The sequence below is a fragment of the Xiphophorus maculatus genome, chromosome 14 (assembly GCF_002775205.1).
Source record: "Xiphophorus maculatus strain JP 163 A chromosome 14, X_maculatus-5.0-male, whole genome shotgun sequence".
Lineage (NCBI taxonomy): Eukaryota > Metazoa > Chordata > Actinopteri > Cyprinodontiformes > Poeciliidae > Xiphophorus > Xiphophorus maculatus.
The window spans coordinates 18,944,527-18,965,187 of record NC_036456.1 but is presented as its reverse complement, the minus strand read 5'-3'; the positions used below and the strand labels follow the sequence as shown (position 1 = coordinate 18,965,187).

At 36.0% G+C, this 20,661-nt stretch overlaps 1 protein-coding gene across 3 annotated transcripts; it reads right to left on the bottom strand.

Annotated features, from left to right (window-relative positions):
• Positions 1-302: 302 nt before the first annotated feature.
• Positions 303-19,982, bottom strand: LOC111610914. 3 transcript variants are annotated; one of them, XM_023345996.1, is made up of 19 exons: positions 19,850-19,982; positions 15,857-16,027; positions 15,408-15,641; positions 15,213-15,312; positions 11,918-12,153; positions 11,047-11,295; positions 10,048-10,305; positions 8,585-9,034; positions 8,118-8,363; positions 7,182-7,439; positions 5,829-6,242; positions 5,353-5,601; positions 4,413-4,670; positions 3,515-3,772; positions 3,055-3,312; positions 1,814-2,071; positions 1,513-1,518; positions 1,259-1,338; positions 303-1,176 (listed from the first exon to the last, which is right to left on the bottom strand). In XM_023345996.1, the coding sequence occupies exons 1-19, from the start codon at positions 19,881-19,883 to the stop codon at positions 1,114-1,116; spliced, it is 4,080 nt and encodes a 1,359-aa protein (XP_023201764.1). In that variant the 5' UTR covers positions 19,884-19,982; the 3' UTR covers positions 303-1,113. The 3 variants fall into 3 exon arrangements, with proteins under 3 accessions (XP_023201764.1, XP_023201765.1, XP_023201766.1); XM_023345997.1 differs by lacking the exons at positions 3,055-3,312; positions 3,515-3,772; XM_023345998.1 differs by lacking the exons at positions 5,829-6,242; positions 7,182-7,439; positions 8,118-8,363.
• Between the last annotated feature and the right edge of the window lie 679 nt (positions 19,983-20,661).

Genomic DNA, 20,661 nt, shown 5'->3' with positions numbered 1-20,661 from the left:
TAAAATCCGTAAAATGACAACATTCCAGAATTTTGAAATTGGTACATAAAATAAACCTCATGTTATTTTAGGGAAAGGAAACGATGTTACAGATGAATTATCCAGAATTTGATGTCCCGGTGATTTGATGGTTTGGAAGAAACGGTTTTAAAGTGAATGTAGACGGAACAAGTGAATTTGGAGTGAATGTTCAGACAACATTAAAATTCAACATTCGAATGTTTAAATGTCAAACATGCAACTTTCACTTGCGAGCTGGGTAAGGTCATTTTATTAATATAGCACATTTTCAGCAACAAGGCAATTCAAAGTGCTTTACATGAATTAAAAAGAAATACAGACCAAATAAATCAAAGGAAAAAAAAGTATAAGAGCTACTTATTAGTTTCCCATGTTTAAGAATAAGTGGTCCATAATTAATAAACTAGTAGAGTTGTTTCTCTGGATTCTTGTTCTGATAAAATTGATATGAGCCCTAATTCACCCCATTTACCCACAGATTACATTTTAAAAAGTTTGAGAGAGGAATGATTCTTTCCTATTTTCATCTAAATAAGTTTAGTTTATTCATATATTCAAGTTAATTCTTCCCAATACCTATTTACAACATTTGTTTCTCCCCATTACCATGATGATTTTTTGCATTTATATGATTGTAAAGCTGTATTTAAACGTTTAATGACCAGGGAAGCAACATGGAGTCACACTGAACAAAGTTTTACTTTTTTATGCTTTTGCTTTGTTTTGCTTGCCAACCTAGATGTGTGCATACCATCACACACCTAGGTTTTTTTTCTTCATGTTTTTTCAAGGTTTTGCATCTAGATTTCAATATGTCCCCCAAAAGATTTTTTTTTCAATACGTAAACAATTTATAGATCCCAAAAACCTTATTTAGAGGCAAAAAACAGAAGAATGCACACATATGATTTATGAAAATACAAGAAAACCTTAACTCAGTTCTTAATCAACAAAAAGAGATTAAAATATTACCCAAAGGGAAGTCAATTCTGTAAAACAACATTACAATTGAAATTAGTACATAAAATAAACCTCATGGAAAGGAAAGAATGTTACAGATGAATTATCCAGAATTTGATTCCCTCGGTGATTTCATGGTTTGGAGGAAATGATTTTCAGAGTAATGTGTGGCGGCAGATTATTTTCTCTGAGGAGCTGGATTGAAAAATAAATTTATGAGTCAAAGGTTAAAAAAGACACAAATAGACATAAAAAATGTAAATAGATATTAGCTTACCTCTATCAAAGCGTCTTCCATCTCTGATTTTGTCATTTCTTCTAGAAGCTCCAACTTCAAATCCAATCCAAAAACATAATCTGTTGACAAAAAAATTAGACATGTATAATTCACAAAAACAAGATAAATCTATTAAATTGCAGATTATTAAAGAATAATGTGATAACTGTTTTCAAATTAAGTATAAATATTTGAAACATCTACATTTTATATCCTAAGAAAAAAAGAAAAACTAAAGAATTTTATTTACTCACTTGGACCTGTTTGTTGGTCAATGAAGTTTTGTTAACATGAAAAGAAAAAAAACATATTGGGTTGATTTTATTTTCTATCATTAATTTTTGTAATTAACTAGTCAAGGAACAACAACAACAGTAAGACATAATAAATACAGGTGCTACAAAAGAGTTGGGCCAACTTTTATATCTTTAGAGATAATTCACAAAGTGCTGCAGTTAAATTCAAGCCATTAAACAACAGAAACTTTGAGTTTATAGGAAAAATAATGTAACTTAATGCAAACCATGAAGTATGCAACAGATTTGAGTATCTTACCAGTAGCCTCAAATATGCTGACTCCACTGCTTCTGACATTTTCAAACACAGAGAAAAGAGTGAATGTGTAGTTTGTACGAGGGGTCAGAGATCTGACTGTGTAGGTCACTGGTCCATATCCATCTGGTGCACCGATGAATGTCTCTGTGTCGTTAAACTGCAGAACAAAGTTGATGTTGCTGCCGACTTTATTCCACCGCAGAGTGATGCTGCTCTCATCTTGTTCTGATGCTCTGAAGCCTTTTGCATTTTCTGGCGCTGAAACAAACAAACAATATTGTGATGGTTAAGATATGTGTCCCACAATCTTAAGCCAAATAATTCTACTAGGAACAAATCCAAATCAAGCAACAATATTTTATCAATTTCTAATATTAGAAGCAGAATCTGGTGAAGTAAAACAAAAGATTAGGGTTAGTTAAAGTAAAGGTTAGATAGCAGTTGATTTTGAGATTTGCTGTCTGAATGAAGAGAGTTTGATTCACCATTTCAGGTTTTATTGGCTCTAGTTTCTTTTATTTCAGAATGATTAGACAGGAAAGCAGGTAATGAGAGAAGGGGAAAACATGCAGCAAGGGTCATCCATTCTTAATTTCCTCCATCACTAAAAGACACTGAAGAGGGTTAAAATGTACTTTTTACCCTTGCACAAATTGATGTTCTGGCTCATAGTGTTATTTTCTCATTGCATGTAGCATTAGACAATGTGTAAAAAAGAAAACCCCCCCACTAGTGTTTTCATTCCTTAGACCTTGTGCCCATAAAATAAGGCATTTATTCACAGCAGCTTGGTTCCATGATTTAATTTAAAGTTGCATATTTTAAAACACAACTCTTGGAATTTGGAGAGAAAATGTCATTCTATGCGTCTACAAACGAACAAACTTAATCTGAAAAAATAGATTACTTTTGTTGTTTCGCCAATCAGAAACATTGTACCTTTCATTGTTAATGGAAGACAATAAAAATAGTCTGAGGTTTTGTTTCAGCACAGTTGTCAAACTTACACCATTAATACTTCCAGTTAACGTTGATTGGATAAATCTTGTAGCTTTAGTCCAAAAATTTTATTGATCTCAGGGTAAAGTATGTTTTCCCATAAATTTGAGGTTTGGGTTTATTTTTAAGTGTGACGTTTGCAGGTTTGGATCATTGATGGTTCAATCTGATTTTGAAGATTTTGGAGGAATTTTTTTTGCCTTGGTTGTGAATAAATAAATGAATGTACTTTATATTCATACCAGTGACAGCAGTAAGTTGCTGTCCACTGCTTCTGACGTTCTCAAACACAGAGAAGAGACTGAATAAGTATCTGGTTCCAGCAGCTAGAGATGAGATGGTGTGAGTTACTGGTCCATCTCCATCTGGTGCTATGATGAACGTCTCTCTGCCGTCATACTGGAGAACAAAGCTGGTGTTGTCGTTGATTTTATTCCACTGCAGAGTGATGCTGCTCTCATCTTGTCCTGATGCTCTCCAGCCTTCTGCATTTTGAGGTGCTGAGCCAAAGGAGTTAAAAAAGGTCAATTCATTTCTTCAAAACCTTTATACTGAAAAATGTAGCATTTAAAAACAATATTGGGATGATGATACAACAAACTCAATGTGCACCTTTAAATCTCAGATCTAACATGTTTAAAAAAGGTTCATTTGGAGAAAATAACTATTCCTAGTAATCAAGCATTGTTTCATTTGTCTTACCAGTAGCTGCTGCAATGCTGATTCCACTGCTGGTAAAATTTTCAAGCACAGAAATTAGAGTGAATGTGTATTTAGTTCCAGCAGTGAGAAAAGAGACGGTGTGAGTTACTGGTCCATATCCATCTGGTGCTCTGATCAATGTCTGTGTGCCGTTAAACTGGAAAACAAAGCTGATGATGTTGTTGAATTTTTCCCATAGCAGACTGATGCTGCTCTCATCTTGTGACCATGGTCTGAAGCTTTGTGCATTTGAAGGAACTGGGAGAATAAAAACGGCAGGGAAAATGATAAAAGAAAATATATGTGCCATTTCATAACTTCTAATATAATGTCTAAATTAACTTATTAAAATTAGAACTTATTACAATAAAAATTTATCTTAAGCACATATAAACTGTATATATAAAAACCCCAGATACTTGCTTATCCACTGAAGAGAAGAAGTTTCATAGTCCCTGTGCTTTGTTCTCTCATGAAATATTTAAACTCTCACTAAAAACTAACCAGAGGGAAGAATTTAAATTCATACTTGACTTAGATTTTTATTTGCAAACAACTGTGTTGTTTCCTACTTAGAACTGTAACATGACATAATTAAAAGTGCAATAAACTTAAATATTAAAAATTAAAAATGGATGATTAATTTAATGACATATTTATCTTCTTGATATGTGATGTAACCTTGTTGTGCTTTGAGGAGCTTAGAACAGAATTTCTCTAACACTTAAAAAATGTTCTGATAATCACACAAAAATATAATTTATATTTGATCTTTGTTTCTTGCCTGCAACTCTTTAAATACCAATTTATTGGTAGAGTTCTTTGTATCTCAACACAAACATTAATGTGCAAGAGATGAAAAGTTGAAGTTTTATATATTAGATTTCCAGTATCTTACCAGTGACAGCAGTAATACTGACTCCACTGCTTCTGACATTCTCAATCACAGAGAAGAGAGTGAATGTGTATCTAGTTCCAGCAGTGAGAAAAGAGACTGTGTGGATCACTGGTCCATCTCCATCTGGTGCTCTGATGAGCGTCTCTCTGCCGTCATACTGGAGAACAAAGTTGGTGCTGTTGTTGATTTTATTCCACTGCAGAGTGATGCTGCTCTCATCTTGTCCTGACTTCATAAGTCCTTCTGCATTTCTAGGAGCTGATTTTTAAAAAAAGGAGATGTTCAGTTCAGGTTTTTGCAGTTGGGTTTTCATGTATATCTATGAGTAGCCAGTATCTTAATTGTAGCTAGAAATTGTAGTAATGTTATGTACATTTTAAGCATTATTGATCTTTCCATTGCATTTTTTCACTTTCAAAACCACATCATGTTGCTTCCAACCACCTATTTAATTTGTCCAAATATCAACATCATTCAAATCAACTAAACATAGTGGCTCAGGATCCACAATAATCCGAATTTGAATCCCCTAAGTTGACTGCTATTGGTGCAGAAAAGCACCAGCTGCTCTGCATTCTGTTTTCCATTGTATTTTCCAGGGATGAGGGTTAAGTGGTTTTTACTACCGATTGAAAACAAGAAGTGCTCTGATTGTTCAGGGTACTGGTGAAACAATGTGAGCTTTTCATGAGGAATCATAAGCATTTGCTCCTGAGTTTCTGTTTGAACTGATGACTAACAGAGAAGTTGGTCATAGTTTTATCTATAAGTTTTGTCTCAGTACCTAGTACATACACAAAAAGCACTAAAAAAGAGGAGAAATCAAACCATTTTTTTACAGTCTGTAGGCTTTCAGATATAAGATAAATTTATTTTTCTTAAAATAAAACCAAATTAGATGATGGTGTGAAAAGTTCCTTTGTGCAGTTAAATATCTTACCAGTGACAGCTGACAGTTGCTCTCCACTGTTTCTTACGTTCTCAAACACATAGAAAAGAGTGAATGTATATTCGGTTCCAGCAGTCAGAGATGAGACTGTATGGTTTACTGGTCCATCTGCATCTGGTGCACTGATGTTTGTCTCTGTGCCGTTAAACTGGAGAACAAAACTGGTGATGTTGTCTCCTTTATTCCACTGTAGAGTGATGCTGCTCTCATCTTGTGTCAATACTCTGAAGGGTTGAGGTTCTAACACACACAGACACAATATATATTAAAATATAAGCATTAGTTTTACCAAACATAAAACTTATGTTTCACATTGGGTTTGGTTAAAGAAATAACTACAATTTATAGAAACGAATGAATTGCGGTCTGTTTGTGTGTGTGTGCATCTGCATATACATATTCAAATTTCTTCGTTGTAAAAGGAAAACAGATAATTCTGAATTTTTTGTAAATTATTACAACAGTACCTGCACAATATGCCATGTTGCATCCAGACGTGTGCTGAAGTTTGTAGACGTAGTATCCATAACAAAGTTTGATCTGGATGGCGTTTGAGGCAAAAGAGAAGCAGGAACCATACCAGGAACCAAACACAGTGCGAGTTACAATTTCATTAAGCTGGACTGGATGAGTCCCGTTTATCCACATAGGAACAGAAGTTCCACATCTGTTTTCTGCTACACATTTCTCTGGTATCTGAGCGCTGGTCTGACCCAAATAAAAGCGATACCAACCACTCCAGGAAATGTACTGGTCACAGTGCAGAGATGAATAGTAGTCAACTGTATTCTCTGTTGAACGCCATGCATCGTTCAGTACAGTGTAGGTGTCACAGGGGTCAAGGCATTGAACAACTCCATTGGTGGTGATGCAGTCTGTGCCTGAAGCACAACATCGACAGCCGGTACACGGATCGTCAAATAGAATATGTGGGGCAAAACAGAGGATAAGCATTATAAGTCTAAAGACACAAAATACTTTTGTTTTTATTTCGACTTACTGTCAGATTTTGAGTTAATGAGGGTGAAGAGGTTTTCCTGCACCTTTAGTGAGGATATCACTAAAGATGCAGTCAGAGGAAATCATTAAAAAAAAGAAAAAAACATCACCTTTTAAAAAAAAGAGATGTTCAGTTCAGGTATTTGCAGTTGGGTTTTTATGTATATCTATGAGTAGCCAGTATCTTAATTGTAACTTACAAAAAAAACACGTCCGGGTCAATTAAACAAGCAAAGAGCAAAAGGATAAACATTAGCGTTAAGTCTTGGTTTTAGCAGATTTTTAGTTGACATGGTACAACTAATAAATAAAATAATATCTTTTAAATCCTTTTCATCAGTAAATCTACCTGTGACAGCCTGACAGCTACATGTTGCTTTCCATTTACAGTCGCTCTCTCTACATGGACTAAACAAATCCTACTCAGGACAAAGAACAGAAACATCTCACACTCCCTTTATGATTTAAAATGTTGACCCTATTAGGAAATTTAATGACCACTAAACATGTTTCTTTACTTTGTTGACCTTCAGATGAGACTCTTTAATTAGTTGCTATGTAGCAGATTTTTGAGTAATTTCTTAAGACTTTAACAGTCTTTGAACAGAAAACTGGTTTATGAGAAATGGGGAAAACATATGGCAAAGGTCACCAGACCAGGACTTGAACCTGTGACAGTTGTGCTTTACCCTGCACTACTGAGTCTTTTAAATTTTTATATAGCAGATGGGTCTTGTTCAATAACCAACCAATGGACTGCAGACTAACAGAATTTTGGTGTGAAAAAAGTTTCACTTTCTTAATGAAATGTAAAGTCTTACCAGTAAATGCAGTAATACTGACTCCACTGCTCCTGACGTTGTCAAGAACAGAGAAGAGAGTGAATGTGTATCTAGTTCCAGCAGTGAGAAAAGAGACTGTGTGGATCACTGGTCCATCTCCATCTGGTGCTCTGATGTTTGTCTCTATGACGTCATACTGGAGAACAAAGCTGGTGCTGTTGTTGATTTTATTCCACTGCAGAGTGATGCTGCTCTCATTTTGTGCTGAAGCTGTAAATCCTTCTGTATTTCGAGGAGCTGATTTTTTTTTTAAAAAGAGATGTTCAGTTCAGGTTTTTGCAGTTGGGTTTTCATGTATATCTATGAGTAGCCAGTATCTTAATTGTAGCTTACAAAAAACACGTCCGGGTCAATTAAACAAGCAAAGAGCAAAAGGAATATAGGATAGATCAGTGTTATGCACATTTTAAGCATTATTGATCTTTCCATTGCATCTTTTCACTTTCAAAACCACATCATGTTGCTTCAAACCATCTATTTAATTTGTCCAAATATCGACATAAATATACTGAATATTTTTTCTAAACCCCTTAACAAGCAGCTAAACGGCTGCATTCTGTTTTCCATTGTATTTTCCAGGGATGAGGGTTAAGGGGTTTTTACTACCAATTGAAAACAAGAAGTGCTCTGATTGTTCAGGGTCCTGGTGAAACAATGTGAGCTTTTCATGAGGAATCATAAGCATTTGCTCCTGAGTTTCTGTTAGAACTGATGACTAACAGAGAAGTTGGTCATAGTTAGGAATCCATAAGTTTTGTCTCAGTACCTAGTACATACACAAAAAGCACTAAAAAAGAGGAGAAATCAAACCATTTTTTACAGTCTGTAGGCTTTCAGAGATAAGATAAATTTATTTTTCTTAAAATAATACCAGTGATGGTGTGAAAAGGTACTTTGTGCAGTGAAATAACTTACCAGTGACAGCTGACAGTTGCCCTTGACTGTTTCTTATATTCTCAAACACATAGAAAAGAGTGAATGTGTATCTAGTTCCAGCAGTCAGAGATGTGACTGTGTAAGTTACTGGTCCATCTCCATCTGGTGCACTGATGTTTGTCTCTGTGCCGTTATACTGGAGAACAAAGCTGGTGATGTTCATCTTGTTCCACATCAGAGTGATGCTGGTCTCATCTTGTGTCAATACTCTGAAGGGGAGAGGTTCTAACACACACAGACACAATATATATTCCAATATAAGCATTAGTTTTATCAGACATAAAATTTATGTTTCACATTGGATTTGGTTAAAGAAATAACTACAATTTATAAAAACGTGTGAATTGCGGTCTGTGTGTGTGCATCTGCATATACATATTCAAATTTCTTCGTTGTAAAAGGAAAACAGATAATTCTGAATGTTTTGTAAATTATTACAACAGTACCTGCACAATATGCCATGTAGCATCCAAACGGCTGTTGAAGTTTGTAGACGTAGTATCCAGAACAAAGTTTGATCTGGATGGCGATTGAGGCAAAATAGGAGGAACGATACGAGTAACCCCACCAGGAATCAAACAGATTGCGAGTTACAATTTCATTAAGTTGGACTGGATGATTGCCGTTTATCCACAAAGAAGCAGAAGTTCCACATCTTTGTTCTGCTACATATTTCTCTGGTATCTGGGCATTGGTCTGACCCAAATAAAAGCGATACCAAACACTCCTGGAAATGTCCTGGTCACAGTGTAAGATTGAATTGTCTGTATTCTCTGTTGAACGCCATGTATCATTCAGTACAGTGTAGGTGTCACAGGGGTCAAGACATTCAACAACTCCATTGGTGGTGATGCAGTCTGTGCCTGAAGCACAACATCGACAGCCGGTACAAGAAGCTTCAAATAGAATATGTGGGACAAAACAGAGGATAAACATTATAAGTCTAAAGACACAAAATACTTTTATTTCGACTTACTGTCAGATTTTGAGTTAATGAGGGTGAACAGGTTTTCCTGCACCTTTAGTGAGGATATCACTAAAGATGCAGTCAGAGGAAATCATCAAAAAATAAAATAAAAAATCACACCTCACTAGGAGTTAAATAAACATTAGCTTTAAGTCTTGGTTTTAGCAGATTTTTAGTAGACATGGTACAACTAAATAAAATAATATCTTTTAAATCCTTTTCATCAGTAAATCTACCTGTGACAGCCTGACAGCTACATGTTGCTTTCCATTTACAGTCACTTTCTATACATCAGGGGTGTCAAACTCCAGTCGTCAAGGGCCGCTGTCCTGCAACTTCTATATGTGCCTCTGCTGCACCACACCTGAATAGAATAATTGGGTCATTAGAAAGGCTCTGGAGAACTGATCTACACAAGGAGGAGGTAATTAAGCCATTTCATTTCAGTGTTTTGTACCTGTGGCACGTTTAAAAACTGCAGGACAGCGGCCCTTGAGGACTGGAGTTTGACACCACTGCTCTACATGGACTAAACAAATCCTATTCAGGACAAAGAACAGAAACATCTCACATTCCCTTTGTGATTGAAAATGTTGATCCTATTAGGAAATTTAATGACCACTAAACATGTTTCTTTACTTTGTTGACCTTCAGATGAGACTCTTTAATTAGTTGCTACATAGCAGATTTTTGAGTAATTTCTTAAGGCTTTAACAGTCTTCGAACAGAAAACTGGTTTATGAGAAATGGGGAAGACATGTGGCAAAGGTCACCAGACCAGGACTTGAACCTGTGACAGTTGTGCTTTATCTTGTGCTACTGAGTCTTTTAAATTTCTATATAGCAGATGGGTCTTGTTCAATAACCAACCAATGGACTGCAGACTAACAGAATTTTGGTGTTAAAAAAGTTTTGCTTTCTTAATGAAATGTAAAGTCTTACCAGTAGCTGCAGTAATACTGACTCCACTGCTTCTGACGTTGTCAAGAACAGAGAAGAGAGTGAATGTATAGTTTGTTCCAGGAGTGAGAAATGAAACTGTGTGGATCACTGGTCCATCTCCATCTGGTGTTCTGATGTTTGCCTCTCTGCCGTCATACTGGATTACAAAGTTGGTGCTGTTGTTGATTTTATTCCACTGCAGAGTGATGCTGCTCTCATTTTGTCCTGACTTTGTAAGTCCTTCTGCATTTGTAGGAGCTGAATTTTTTAAAAAAGATGTTCAGTTCAGGTTTTTGCAGTTGGGTTTTCATGTATATCTTTGAGTAGAAAGTATCTTAATTGCAGCTTACAAAAAAAAAAAACAAAAAAACACGTCCGGGTCAATTAAACAAGCAAAGAGCAAAAGGAATGTAGGATACAACAGTATCATGTAATTTTTAAACATTATTGATCTTTCCATTACATCTTTTCACTTTCAAAACCACATCATGTTGCTACCAACCATCTATTTAATTTGTTCAAATATCAACATCATTCAAATCAACTAAACATAGTGGCTCAGGATGCACAATAATCAGAATTTGAATCCCCTAAGTTGACTGCTATTGGTGCAGAAAAGCACCAAAAGCTTCTCTGGATTCTGTTTTCCATTGTATTTTCCAGGGATGAGGGTTAAGGGGTTTTTACTACTAATTGAAAACAAGAAGTACTCTGATTGTTCAGGGTACTGGTGAAATAATGTGAGCTTTTCATGAGGAATCATAAGCATTTGCTCCTGAGTTTCTGTTAGAACTGATGACTAACAGAGAAGTTGGTCATAGTTTGGAATCTATAAGTTTTGTCTCAGTACCTAGTACATACACAAGAAGCACTAAAAAAGAGGAGAAATCAAACCATTTTTTACAGTCTGTAGGCTTTCAGAGATAAGATAAATTTGTTTTTCTTAAAATAATACCAGTGATGGTGTGAAAAGTTACTTTGTGCAGTGAAATAACTTACCAGTGACAGCTGACAGTTGCCCTTGACTGTTTCTTATATTCTCAAACACATAGAAAAGAGTGAATGTGTATCTAGTTCCAGCAGTCAGAGATGAGACTGTGTAAGTTACTGGTCCATCTCCATCTGGTGCACTGATGTTTGTCTCTGTGCCGTTAAACTGGAGAACAAAGCTGGTGCTGTTGTTTATCTTGTTCCACATCAGAGTGATGCTGGTCTCATCTTGTGTCAATACTCTGAAGGGTTGAGGTTCTAACACACACAGACACAATATATATTCCAATATAAGCATTAGTTTTATCAGACATAAAACTTATATTTCACATTGGGTTTGGTTAAAGAAATAACAACAATTTATAAAAATGAGTGAATTGCGGTCTGTTTGTGTGCATCTGCACACAAACAGACCGCAATTCCTCTGTACATATTAAAATTGCCTTTAGGCTTTAACAACTTCGAACAGAAAACTGGTTTATGAGAAATGGGGAAGACCTGTGGCAAAGGTCACCAGACCAGGACTTGAACCTGTGACAGTTGTGCTATAAATAAAGCCTTTTGTTTCACAGCACAGTTGGGGGTTTATATATATTTTTATTTGTTAAACAAAAGCAAAGCCTTCAAAACTGTTTATTGGTTCTGTGTTGCATAATGTAGTTTTTTCCCTTAAGAAGAAATAGATCATTTTTCCAGATGTAAGAAATGCAAGAAATATTTCATTATAATGAACAAGTCCTGCCAAGCCATCTGCTGAAAATACTTGTGATGTAGTGTGCTTAGAGACTGTAGTTGAGGGACCTGCAGAAAATGACACCACAGTCATGTGTTGTGTAAAATTATGGATTATTTCTGAAACAGCAGAAATGAGATACATTACTTGGTTTGTAGCAGACGAATGGCAAACTCAGGCTGCAATTTTCATTCGACCATCTTCCAGAGTCACTAAATGATCCAGCAACACACTCAGAGGCATCATTGGGTTCGCCAGCCGCCCAGTTTCGAAACAGAGAGGTGCTTCCATCAGACCACAGCTTTTCCCGATACAGTCCAATCCAAACAGTGATGGTACCCTTTAGGGTTTTTATGATTTCAGTTTCTGCCTGATTCCGTACACTGGCAAGGAAAAACAGTGTTAATAAACAATCATATTAAAACCAGGACACAAGGAAAATAATCTGTGTTGGGTTTCCTTTGATTTTTCTCTTTCAAAACAAAAAACAATTATTGTGTTTTTTTTTGTTTTTTCAGTTTTAATACCTAAATGAAAAAAACAACAACTTTAATTTGAAAATTAAAAATCCACTGTGTTTGGTTTTTGCTTCAGCTATTGAATCTAAACTGAAATATACAGTTTTTATTTATAAATATGTAAAATGGAAAACAACGAATGTCGACAAAGAAGAACACTACACAAGAAATTATTACACTTTATAATATTAGTTGCTTTCTTGGAATGTTAAGTCAAATTTAATTATATTAGGATCATGAGCTCTCGAACAGATGCGTTGACTCTCTTTAAAACCAGTGGTGTCAAACTCCAGTCCTCAAGGGCCGCTGTCCTGCAGTTTTTAGATGTGCCACAGGTACAAAACACTGGAATGAAATGGCTTAATTACCTCAATCTTGTGTAGATAAATTCTCCAGAGCCTTACTAATGACTTAATTATTCCATTCAGGTGTGGTGCAGCAGAGGCTCATCTAAAAGTTGCAGGACAGCGGCCCTTGAGGACTGGAGTTTGACACCACTGCTTTAAACAAAGCAGTCAAAGGTGATCAAAGTGGACTGGAATCCACCGTCTACCACACTAAACTCTCACCCCACACAAGAAGAAGCATTTATTGTTAATTTCTCGCTATCATCCTTTCTGATATGATACAGTCTGGGCTTTCTCATGTTCACTTGGATTCCTTCTGGTAGAATTTCTACCGGGCCAAATCAGCCACCTTAACATTTACCTTGTTTTACTAGACCCTTATTATTTTATCAATTTTATTGTGACTTTTATGATTATTACTACAACAATCATTCAGCATCATGTTGAATGATTGTTGTACTTCATGTTATAACTGTATGGAGGCTCTGTTTGTTGCGACTTAATATACTTTTCTTCATAAACTTACCCTGGCTTTAATTAAGCTCTGTATGACAAAGAGAGTTTGATATTGTGTGGCTGTTGTTATAACTCGTTCATCATTGTTTGTATCTTTGACATGTTTTTGCAGTCTAAACAAATGAAGATGAAAGAGGAAGCCAGAGATCAGGCATTAGAAAACCTAGACTTTCCTGTCTCAGAAGAGGCTCTTGCTCCACAAGATCACCAACCAGTTCTGAGGATGAACCTCCACATCATCTTCATGGTGGAAGGATTTTTCTTTTTTACTGAGCAGCTGACCACAGTTTTAACAGCAAAAACTGGTGTGTTACCAACAGTAAGAGCTTAATAAACATGATTTGATTTAAAAAATAACTGGACAGAATTTATTCCCCTTGTTAATCTACCATTTGTCTTTCATACATTTTATTTGTTGTTGGCTTTCAGGGCCCTGTGATGGACTGGTGACCTATCCAGGGTGAACCCCGCCTCTCATCTGGGCTCCTACTGAGGGGCACAAACAGGCCTTCTGACATACAGGTGAAAATAAAAAATAATAAAAACAATGTTTTGAAAAAAAAAAAACAACTCAAAAAGAGCACTAGGGGCATCAAGGATAAAAAGGGCAGGGGCTCAACCCCCTTTGCCCCCCACTCTGCACGTGCCTGACCTAGAATATGCAGATGAGTGGCTATATTCTGGTCTTTTTGCGGAAGTTGTTTCAGGGTAGGATGCCTCAACTGTTTTTTGTTTTTTCTCTCGCACATAGGACTGTCAACGTTAACGCGTTAGCGCACGCGATGAACCTGAACATTTTAATGCGTTAATATTACATAAGACAGATCAATCGAACCATCTATTTTGACATCAGAGCCTCTCTCCCATGGAGTGTTATCTAGTTCACAGCAACACGTTACACACGGGGAGCTACGACCAGCGAAATACTTTTCCTGCGACTGCAGACAACAACAAGAGTTGAACAGTTTCAACTTTCTTGTGTTGGGTCTTTAACCAACGTTGTGCACATCCGCAATTTCACGTGCACAATTTACACCGGTCTTCACTGGCTGGATGAGGACAATATAGTGCTGCCTCAACACAGGAAATGAATGTAGAGGAACGTTTCTAAACCAACGTTTAAAACATACCGAGTTTCTATAAACCTTCCTGAATATAAAAACCTGTAAATATTCAGACATGGTTGGTTTGAGACAACTTAAACTTTTTTGAGAATGTGCATGTTTGATATGGGCTTCATGGTATCATAAAAGAGTGGAGCATCCAAGAACTAGAAATTAAAATAGATCTAATAAAATAGATCGATCAGTTGGCTCCTGAGCAAGTTTGGTACCACTTGTATGCATGTACTGTATAGTGGAGTAAATTTCTCTTAGTTGCTATTGAGTATGGGAGATTACAAAAGCAAGATAATTGCTTGGATTTTAAATTGCTGCCGTGCAGCACGAGGGGTTCGCACAGCTGTGTGCATATTTATATTTCAAGCCTATAAAGTTAGGCATAGTGATTAATTGTGATTAATCAGCCAGTGCCAGATTCTGCTATGGGTAACACAGTCAACCGCCCAGAGCAGCATCTTGTGGGGGGGTGACAAGACCGACCCCTCTCACCACCCCAGATACTCCAATTGTCTGTGTCTCACTGTAACTCCAACCTTCCATAGACTAATGGATGGAAGACATAATGAGATATTGCCATCTTACTGTACCCGCCAACCTTAGGTCTACAGATAGAGGCACAGAAGGTGTCTCTGTCTGCAAACATAGTATATGGATAAAGACATCAAAATGTATCTGTCTATGGAAATGTCTCTGTGTACCTGAGTATTAAGTTAAAATTAAGCAAAACGTAACCGATACAATCCGGTTTAGGATTTTCAAAATAAAAGATCCGGAAGTAGTTCATTATGTCTTGCGCGGCCCGGTACGGGGACCACTGTCTTAAAGTACAAGATAAAAACCCAGAGGAAAACATCTGGAATTCATGAACTACAATCCCTCTCTCTATAGATTATTATGCATTAATGCAGTATTTGCTTTAAGATATTGTCTTGTTATTTACCTGGCCAGGTCAACATAATTCGTACGGCAGAATTTCTGAGCTTCTGTCCAGTTTAGTGAAATGTTACTCAAAACATAGGATGGTGATCCACCTACTGTACCTGTAAATATATACACAAAAAGTAGAATAAGAAAACCAAAAGAAAATGATAATAATAATCTTTCAAATATATAAATATATATAAAATACTCTTACCATTATAGCACACAAATTGTATTGTCTCCGTGCACCCAATGTCATCCCATCTGCCCACAGAGTTATAAGCAGTACCATAAAATCTAACACAATACTGTTGTCCATAATAATTATTGGGTTCGCCAGGTTCCCAGTCCCTAAATGAATATTCTCCAGGACCGTAGAAGCTGCTGTCATTTAGGGACCATTTCCAGCTGTTTATTTTGTCATCATAAAGACCTATCCATGCCTTGCCTAAATAAATAACAAAACAAAGTTTATTACATTAAAAAGCTGCAGTGAAGCATGTTTATACTCATATGATAAAACTTTCACTGATATGAAAACATAAGAAAAGGTAGTTTTATGTATATAGCACATTTTCAGCAACAAGGCAATTCAAAGTGCTTGAAATGTGGGGTTTGTGAGTATACATGTGTTATTCACCCATTTTCAAATTAAAAACCCACCTGTATTATTGGAGGTGGTCCTTAAAAAATCATCAACATCAGCTGAGCTTTCAATGGTGGCCAGATCAGTGTAGTCCCGTCTGCAGACTCTCTGAGCTTCTGTCCACGTAAGCGAAGTGTTCACAAAGTAGTACTGATGGCTTTGGGCACAGGCAACACTGAGCAGGACGCCTGAAATAAAACCAATTAAACTTTAACAGCATTGCATTAGAGGCATTGCATTCATCTTCCTTATTTATTCCAAGTGTTCTTTCTGTGGAAAATGTCAGCAAAAGTAGTGATTAAAAGCATTTGATTATTATTATGTAACTCCCATAAACTATGCTGATCTGTATGTATGAGTTTAACATACATACATATGTGTTTAACATAACAGGATTCTACAGGACATTCATAGAATGTCCTGTAGAGGGCACTAGACTCACATTTCTGCGTGTCGGTACGAGAAGAAGAGAGAAAAAGAGAAAGGCAGAGGGGAGAAGAAAAGAAATGGCAGGCTACGTAGACTGAGCACGTTTCAGCAGAAGTAGAGAAGTTACTACTCATAAGTGCTGCTGTGATATGGAAGAAATTTGTTTATTTTGAACTGGATAGTGTGTAATCCGTTCTGGGATTTCTCCGGTTGGTTTTTTTTGGACGGCCCATATCTGAACGAGCCAGTTGAGTTCCAGAAGCAGGAGGGTCCCGCCGCCATCTTTGTGACTCGGACTGAAGCCTGGAAAGACGGAGGGTCTGGTGCTGCTGGAGCTGGATGTTTTGCTTTGACTACAGATACGCTAATTGGACAAAAAAGGAGCCCCCGATCCTTTTAAAAAAATTTATTCCACAAACTATTTGTTCATGAAAATTTTCAAAATTGACAACTTATGTGCACATTGAGTGAACTGACTGACTGAACTGTTATATTGAAGGACTAACTGGAATATGTAATTTCTTCTGTTGACATGAGTTTTAAAGCTACAGTTAAGAAAACCTATCCTCATTTTTCTGAATATTAATTTGCTTTTTTTTGTAAGGATGGACAATTTAAGTTTTATTCTTAATTTTATTAAGGTAATTAATGTTACCTGGATTATTATTTTTTTGTGTGGGGAAAAAAAATAAACTTGAGTTGTTAAAACTTATATGCTTATCATCCTCCTGCGTGACCCTAGAACAAAAGTAACTATCCTACTGAGTTTATTGCTAATTAAATTTAAGTAGTGGTTACAATTAGTGTATCCAAATGACAAGATGTGGAAAGTTAAGTATTCTTCAGCGAGAGTCACTGTCAATGTTGACATTCACATCTACAATTTTGTTGTCCTAAAACCTTTCTAAAATTTGTTTTAATGCAATGTTCATTATTTGTGTAGTTTAAAAGGATTTATGTTTATTGAACTTGGTAAACATGAAGGAACCACAAAGTAACCTTAATAGCTAGTTTGCAGTGTTGTAGTCAAGACCACCTAAACCAAGACCGAGTCAAGGCCAAGACCAGCGCCCCGCATTACATGACACGATAAAATGTGAAATATGATCAAAATTGCTTCTCAAATTGATCTGAAAGATCCACATTCTCCTAAAAACACCTATATATTAAATGCTTAGAGCTGAAATAAATTATAATTAGCAATTCAAACTCTTCTTTGTTCTGCTTTGCTTCCATCTCTGTGCCACAATCTGCAGAGGTCTCATGTCGCCCCTACTTAGATAAGGCCCTGGGTGGTTGCTCATATGGCCAGTGTCAGAAACCACAGCTGTCTGCACCATTAAACATAGCAATCATGACAATGCACAAACGGTAAACAACGCCAAACTATGGGTGTATAGGGTTCCCTGTAGGAGCCATATATACATTTTGGAACTTAATACAAAATGTTATTTTGTGTTTACGTGAATTTAATTTTTTACTCTGCTATTTGAAAAGGATAAGCGTCTGTAATTGTATTGTGCTTAAGCTTATTACGTGGTGTCTTTTGATTGGTTATTGACTAATTAGTTTATGAAAGATGAAAGTACTTGCTCATTGTAGAAGACTGGCACCTTGAGAGTAACACAGTCTTTTGACCGTCACTTTCTATTGGTTGTGAATCTGTTTGTTATTTTTATTTTCTCTTAAATTCAGTAAAGACTTAAAGATGACTGTTGGATTCAAGACCTCTATTTTTTTTTTAGAAGAAATGTGTCGGGTACGAAAGAGCTTTAAGAGGCTAGACTAGTGAGACCTTGCTGCACTTACATTCCATTTGTGTCAAAAATAAGTAGAAGTCATATGTGTAGATGTTGTTGGTCTATGTCATAACAAATGCTATATATACAGTACAGACCAAAAGTTTGGACACACCTTTCTAATTCAATGGGTTTTCTTTATTTTCATGACTATTTATAAGGCAAGAAATCCCATTTATTAACCTGACAGGGCACACCTATGAAGTGAAAACCATTTCAGGTGACTACCTCTTGAAGCGCATCAAGAAAATGCAGAGTGTGTGCAAAGCAGTAATCACAGCAAAAGGTTGCTACTTTGAAGAAACTAGAATATAAGGGGTATTTTCAGTTGTTGTACACTTTTTTGTTTAGTGCATATTTCCACATGTGTTATTCATAGTTATGATGCCTTCAGTGTGAATCTACAATGTCAATAGTCATGAAAATAAAGGAAACTCATTGAATTAAAAGGTGTGTCCAAACTTTTGATCTGCACTGTACATATGCAGCGAACACATATGCAACATCGACATATCCATAAAGCACTAAGACCATAGACATCAACCAAAGAATGACACAAACCAACAACATCTACACATATGACTTCTACTTATTTTTGACACAAATGGAACTCCATAGTTTTGGAGCAAAACTATAACAGTCAAAATGTGCAAACATTATTAAAACATTAATTTTTTAAATTCAAACAAAAGTAGGTATACAATTAGAACTAGATAGTTACATACAATGTATTAAGAATCATTTTTTAAATGTCAGAATAATGAAAGAGAAATAGTTTTTTTGTAGTTGTCTTCAAGTTAACTAAGATTACTGTAATGTTAAACTATTAGAGAAACTCCAGCTAAGGATGCTTTATAACTTTAACATTTGTAAACCAATGTTAGAGTTATAAGGAGGTAAACCTGTGAATGTATTTTAAACACACTACTTAGTTAAGTGACATCCTGGAGAAATGGAAACAAGTCGGTCAAAATCAGAGGAACAGAAGAAACAAATCTGGTTCATCTGGTAAAATTTCCAGATGCCTAAAAGTGCCCACTTCATCTTCAAATTAAACAAGTATATTTAAGCATTAGCATCATATGAATAGTCAGCCCTCACGAGTTAGGAGGGAGGAGGGACTCCTAGAGTCAAATATGATCTGCTACAACATTTGGATATAAGCTTCAGAACAAAATTTCTGAAAACTTTGTAAAGTTACTTAATAAAGCTGCTCTGGATTTTCCTAAGTGGAACGAGTACGTTATCAACACCGGCTAAATGAACAAAATGGATAATGCTTAAAATGGACGCAGGAACATTTGGATGGATCAAGTGGAAACTTGCAAAACACAGAATACCAGTTTAGTTGTTTTGCGACTGGTACACTTCACAAAATAGTATTATGAATAAGATTAGAAAGAGAAAGTAAGACAAAGAAAAAGAACATGTAGGAAGGACCCAGGTGGGATTTGAACCTTGGCCTTCTTTGCATTGAGGTGAAAGTGCTAATCACATATTTAGTTTATTCACTCAATTTAACAGACACATTTCATAATCAACTTACAAACACATTGTCTTATCACACTTAACACAAATCATAACTACAAGATGAAACTGAGTGAATCAGGTCTCTGAAGAAGCTATTAAAAGCGTATTGAGGGAGTCACAGTGCACCTGCACATTTTAAACACACAACTTGATTTTAACTTTTGTCTTACATTTCCTCTCTGTCTCAGTTTCCCATTGTGAAAAAATAACTAAAAGAAAAAAGATTATTAGAAGCCAGAATAAGATACCAACCTGTGAGCCCAAACAGGATGAGCCTGAAATCCATCAGTAAAACCTTGAGAAAAAATAAAGTAACCAGATAATATCTTCTAAATCCAAACACTATGAATGCATTTCACAACTTATACAAGCTAATAACCTATAAGCTGCAAAGCACACCTTAACAAAATCTTAAGAAGTACTGCATGTTTATAGGTATTTGAGTTGGGTGTGGCAAACAGTTGCCAACATCTGACAGTACAGGAATGAGGATGAGCATAATTTGAAAACAAAAGATATCAGGCAACAAAGCAGAGAAATGTCATTTGATGCACCAGTATTTAACAACACCAGAGTTCATGGAAATTCACTTTGCATTAAGGCTTTTTTACCACATAGAAGTGCATACTTTAAAGCACAACTCTTGGAATTTGGAGAGAAAATGTCATCCTATGCATCTGCAAATGTCCTACTTAATCCATATATTTTTACTAGTGTTGCAAAAAAGTCATTTTGCCGATCTAAAACAGCATACTCTTCATTATTAATACAACAAAATAAAAACTGTCAAACTTACACCATTAGTACTTTCAGTTAACTTTGGACACATCCTGTAAATACAGAAAAAGTCCAAAGATTATATTTATCTCAGGGAAAAGTATTTTTCCCATTAAATTGCAATTTGGACTTATTGTTAAGTGTGACTTTAGCAGGTTTGAATCCTTGATAGTCCAACACGATTTTGAAGATTTTTTAAGAGAAATTGTTTACCTTCGTTGTTAATAATTGAGTGTACTTTATATTCATGCCAGTGACAGCAGCAAGTTGTACTCCACTGCATCTGA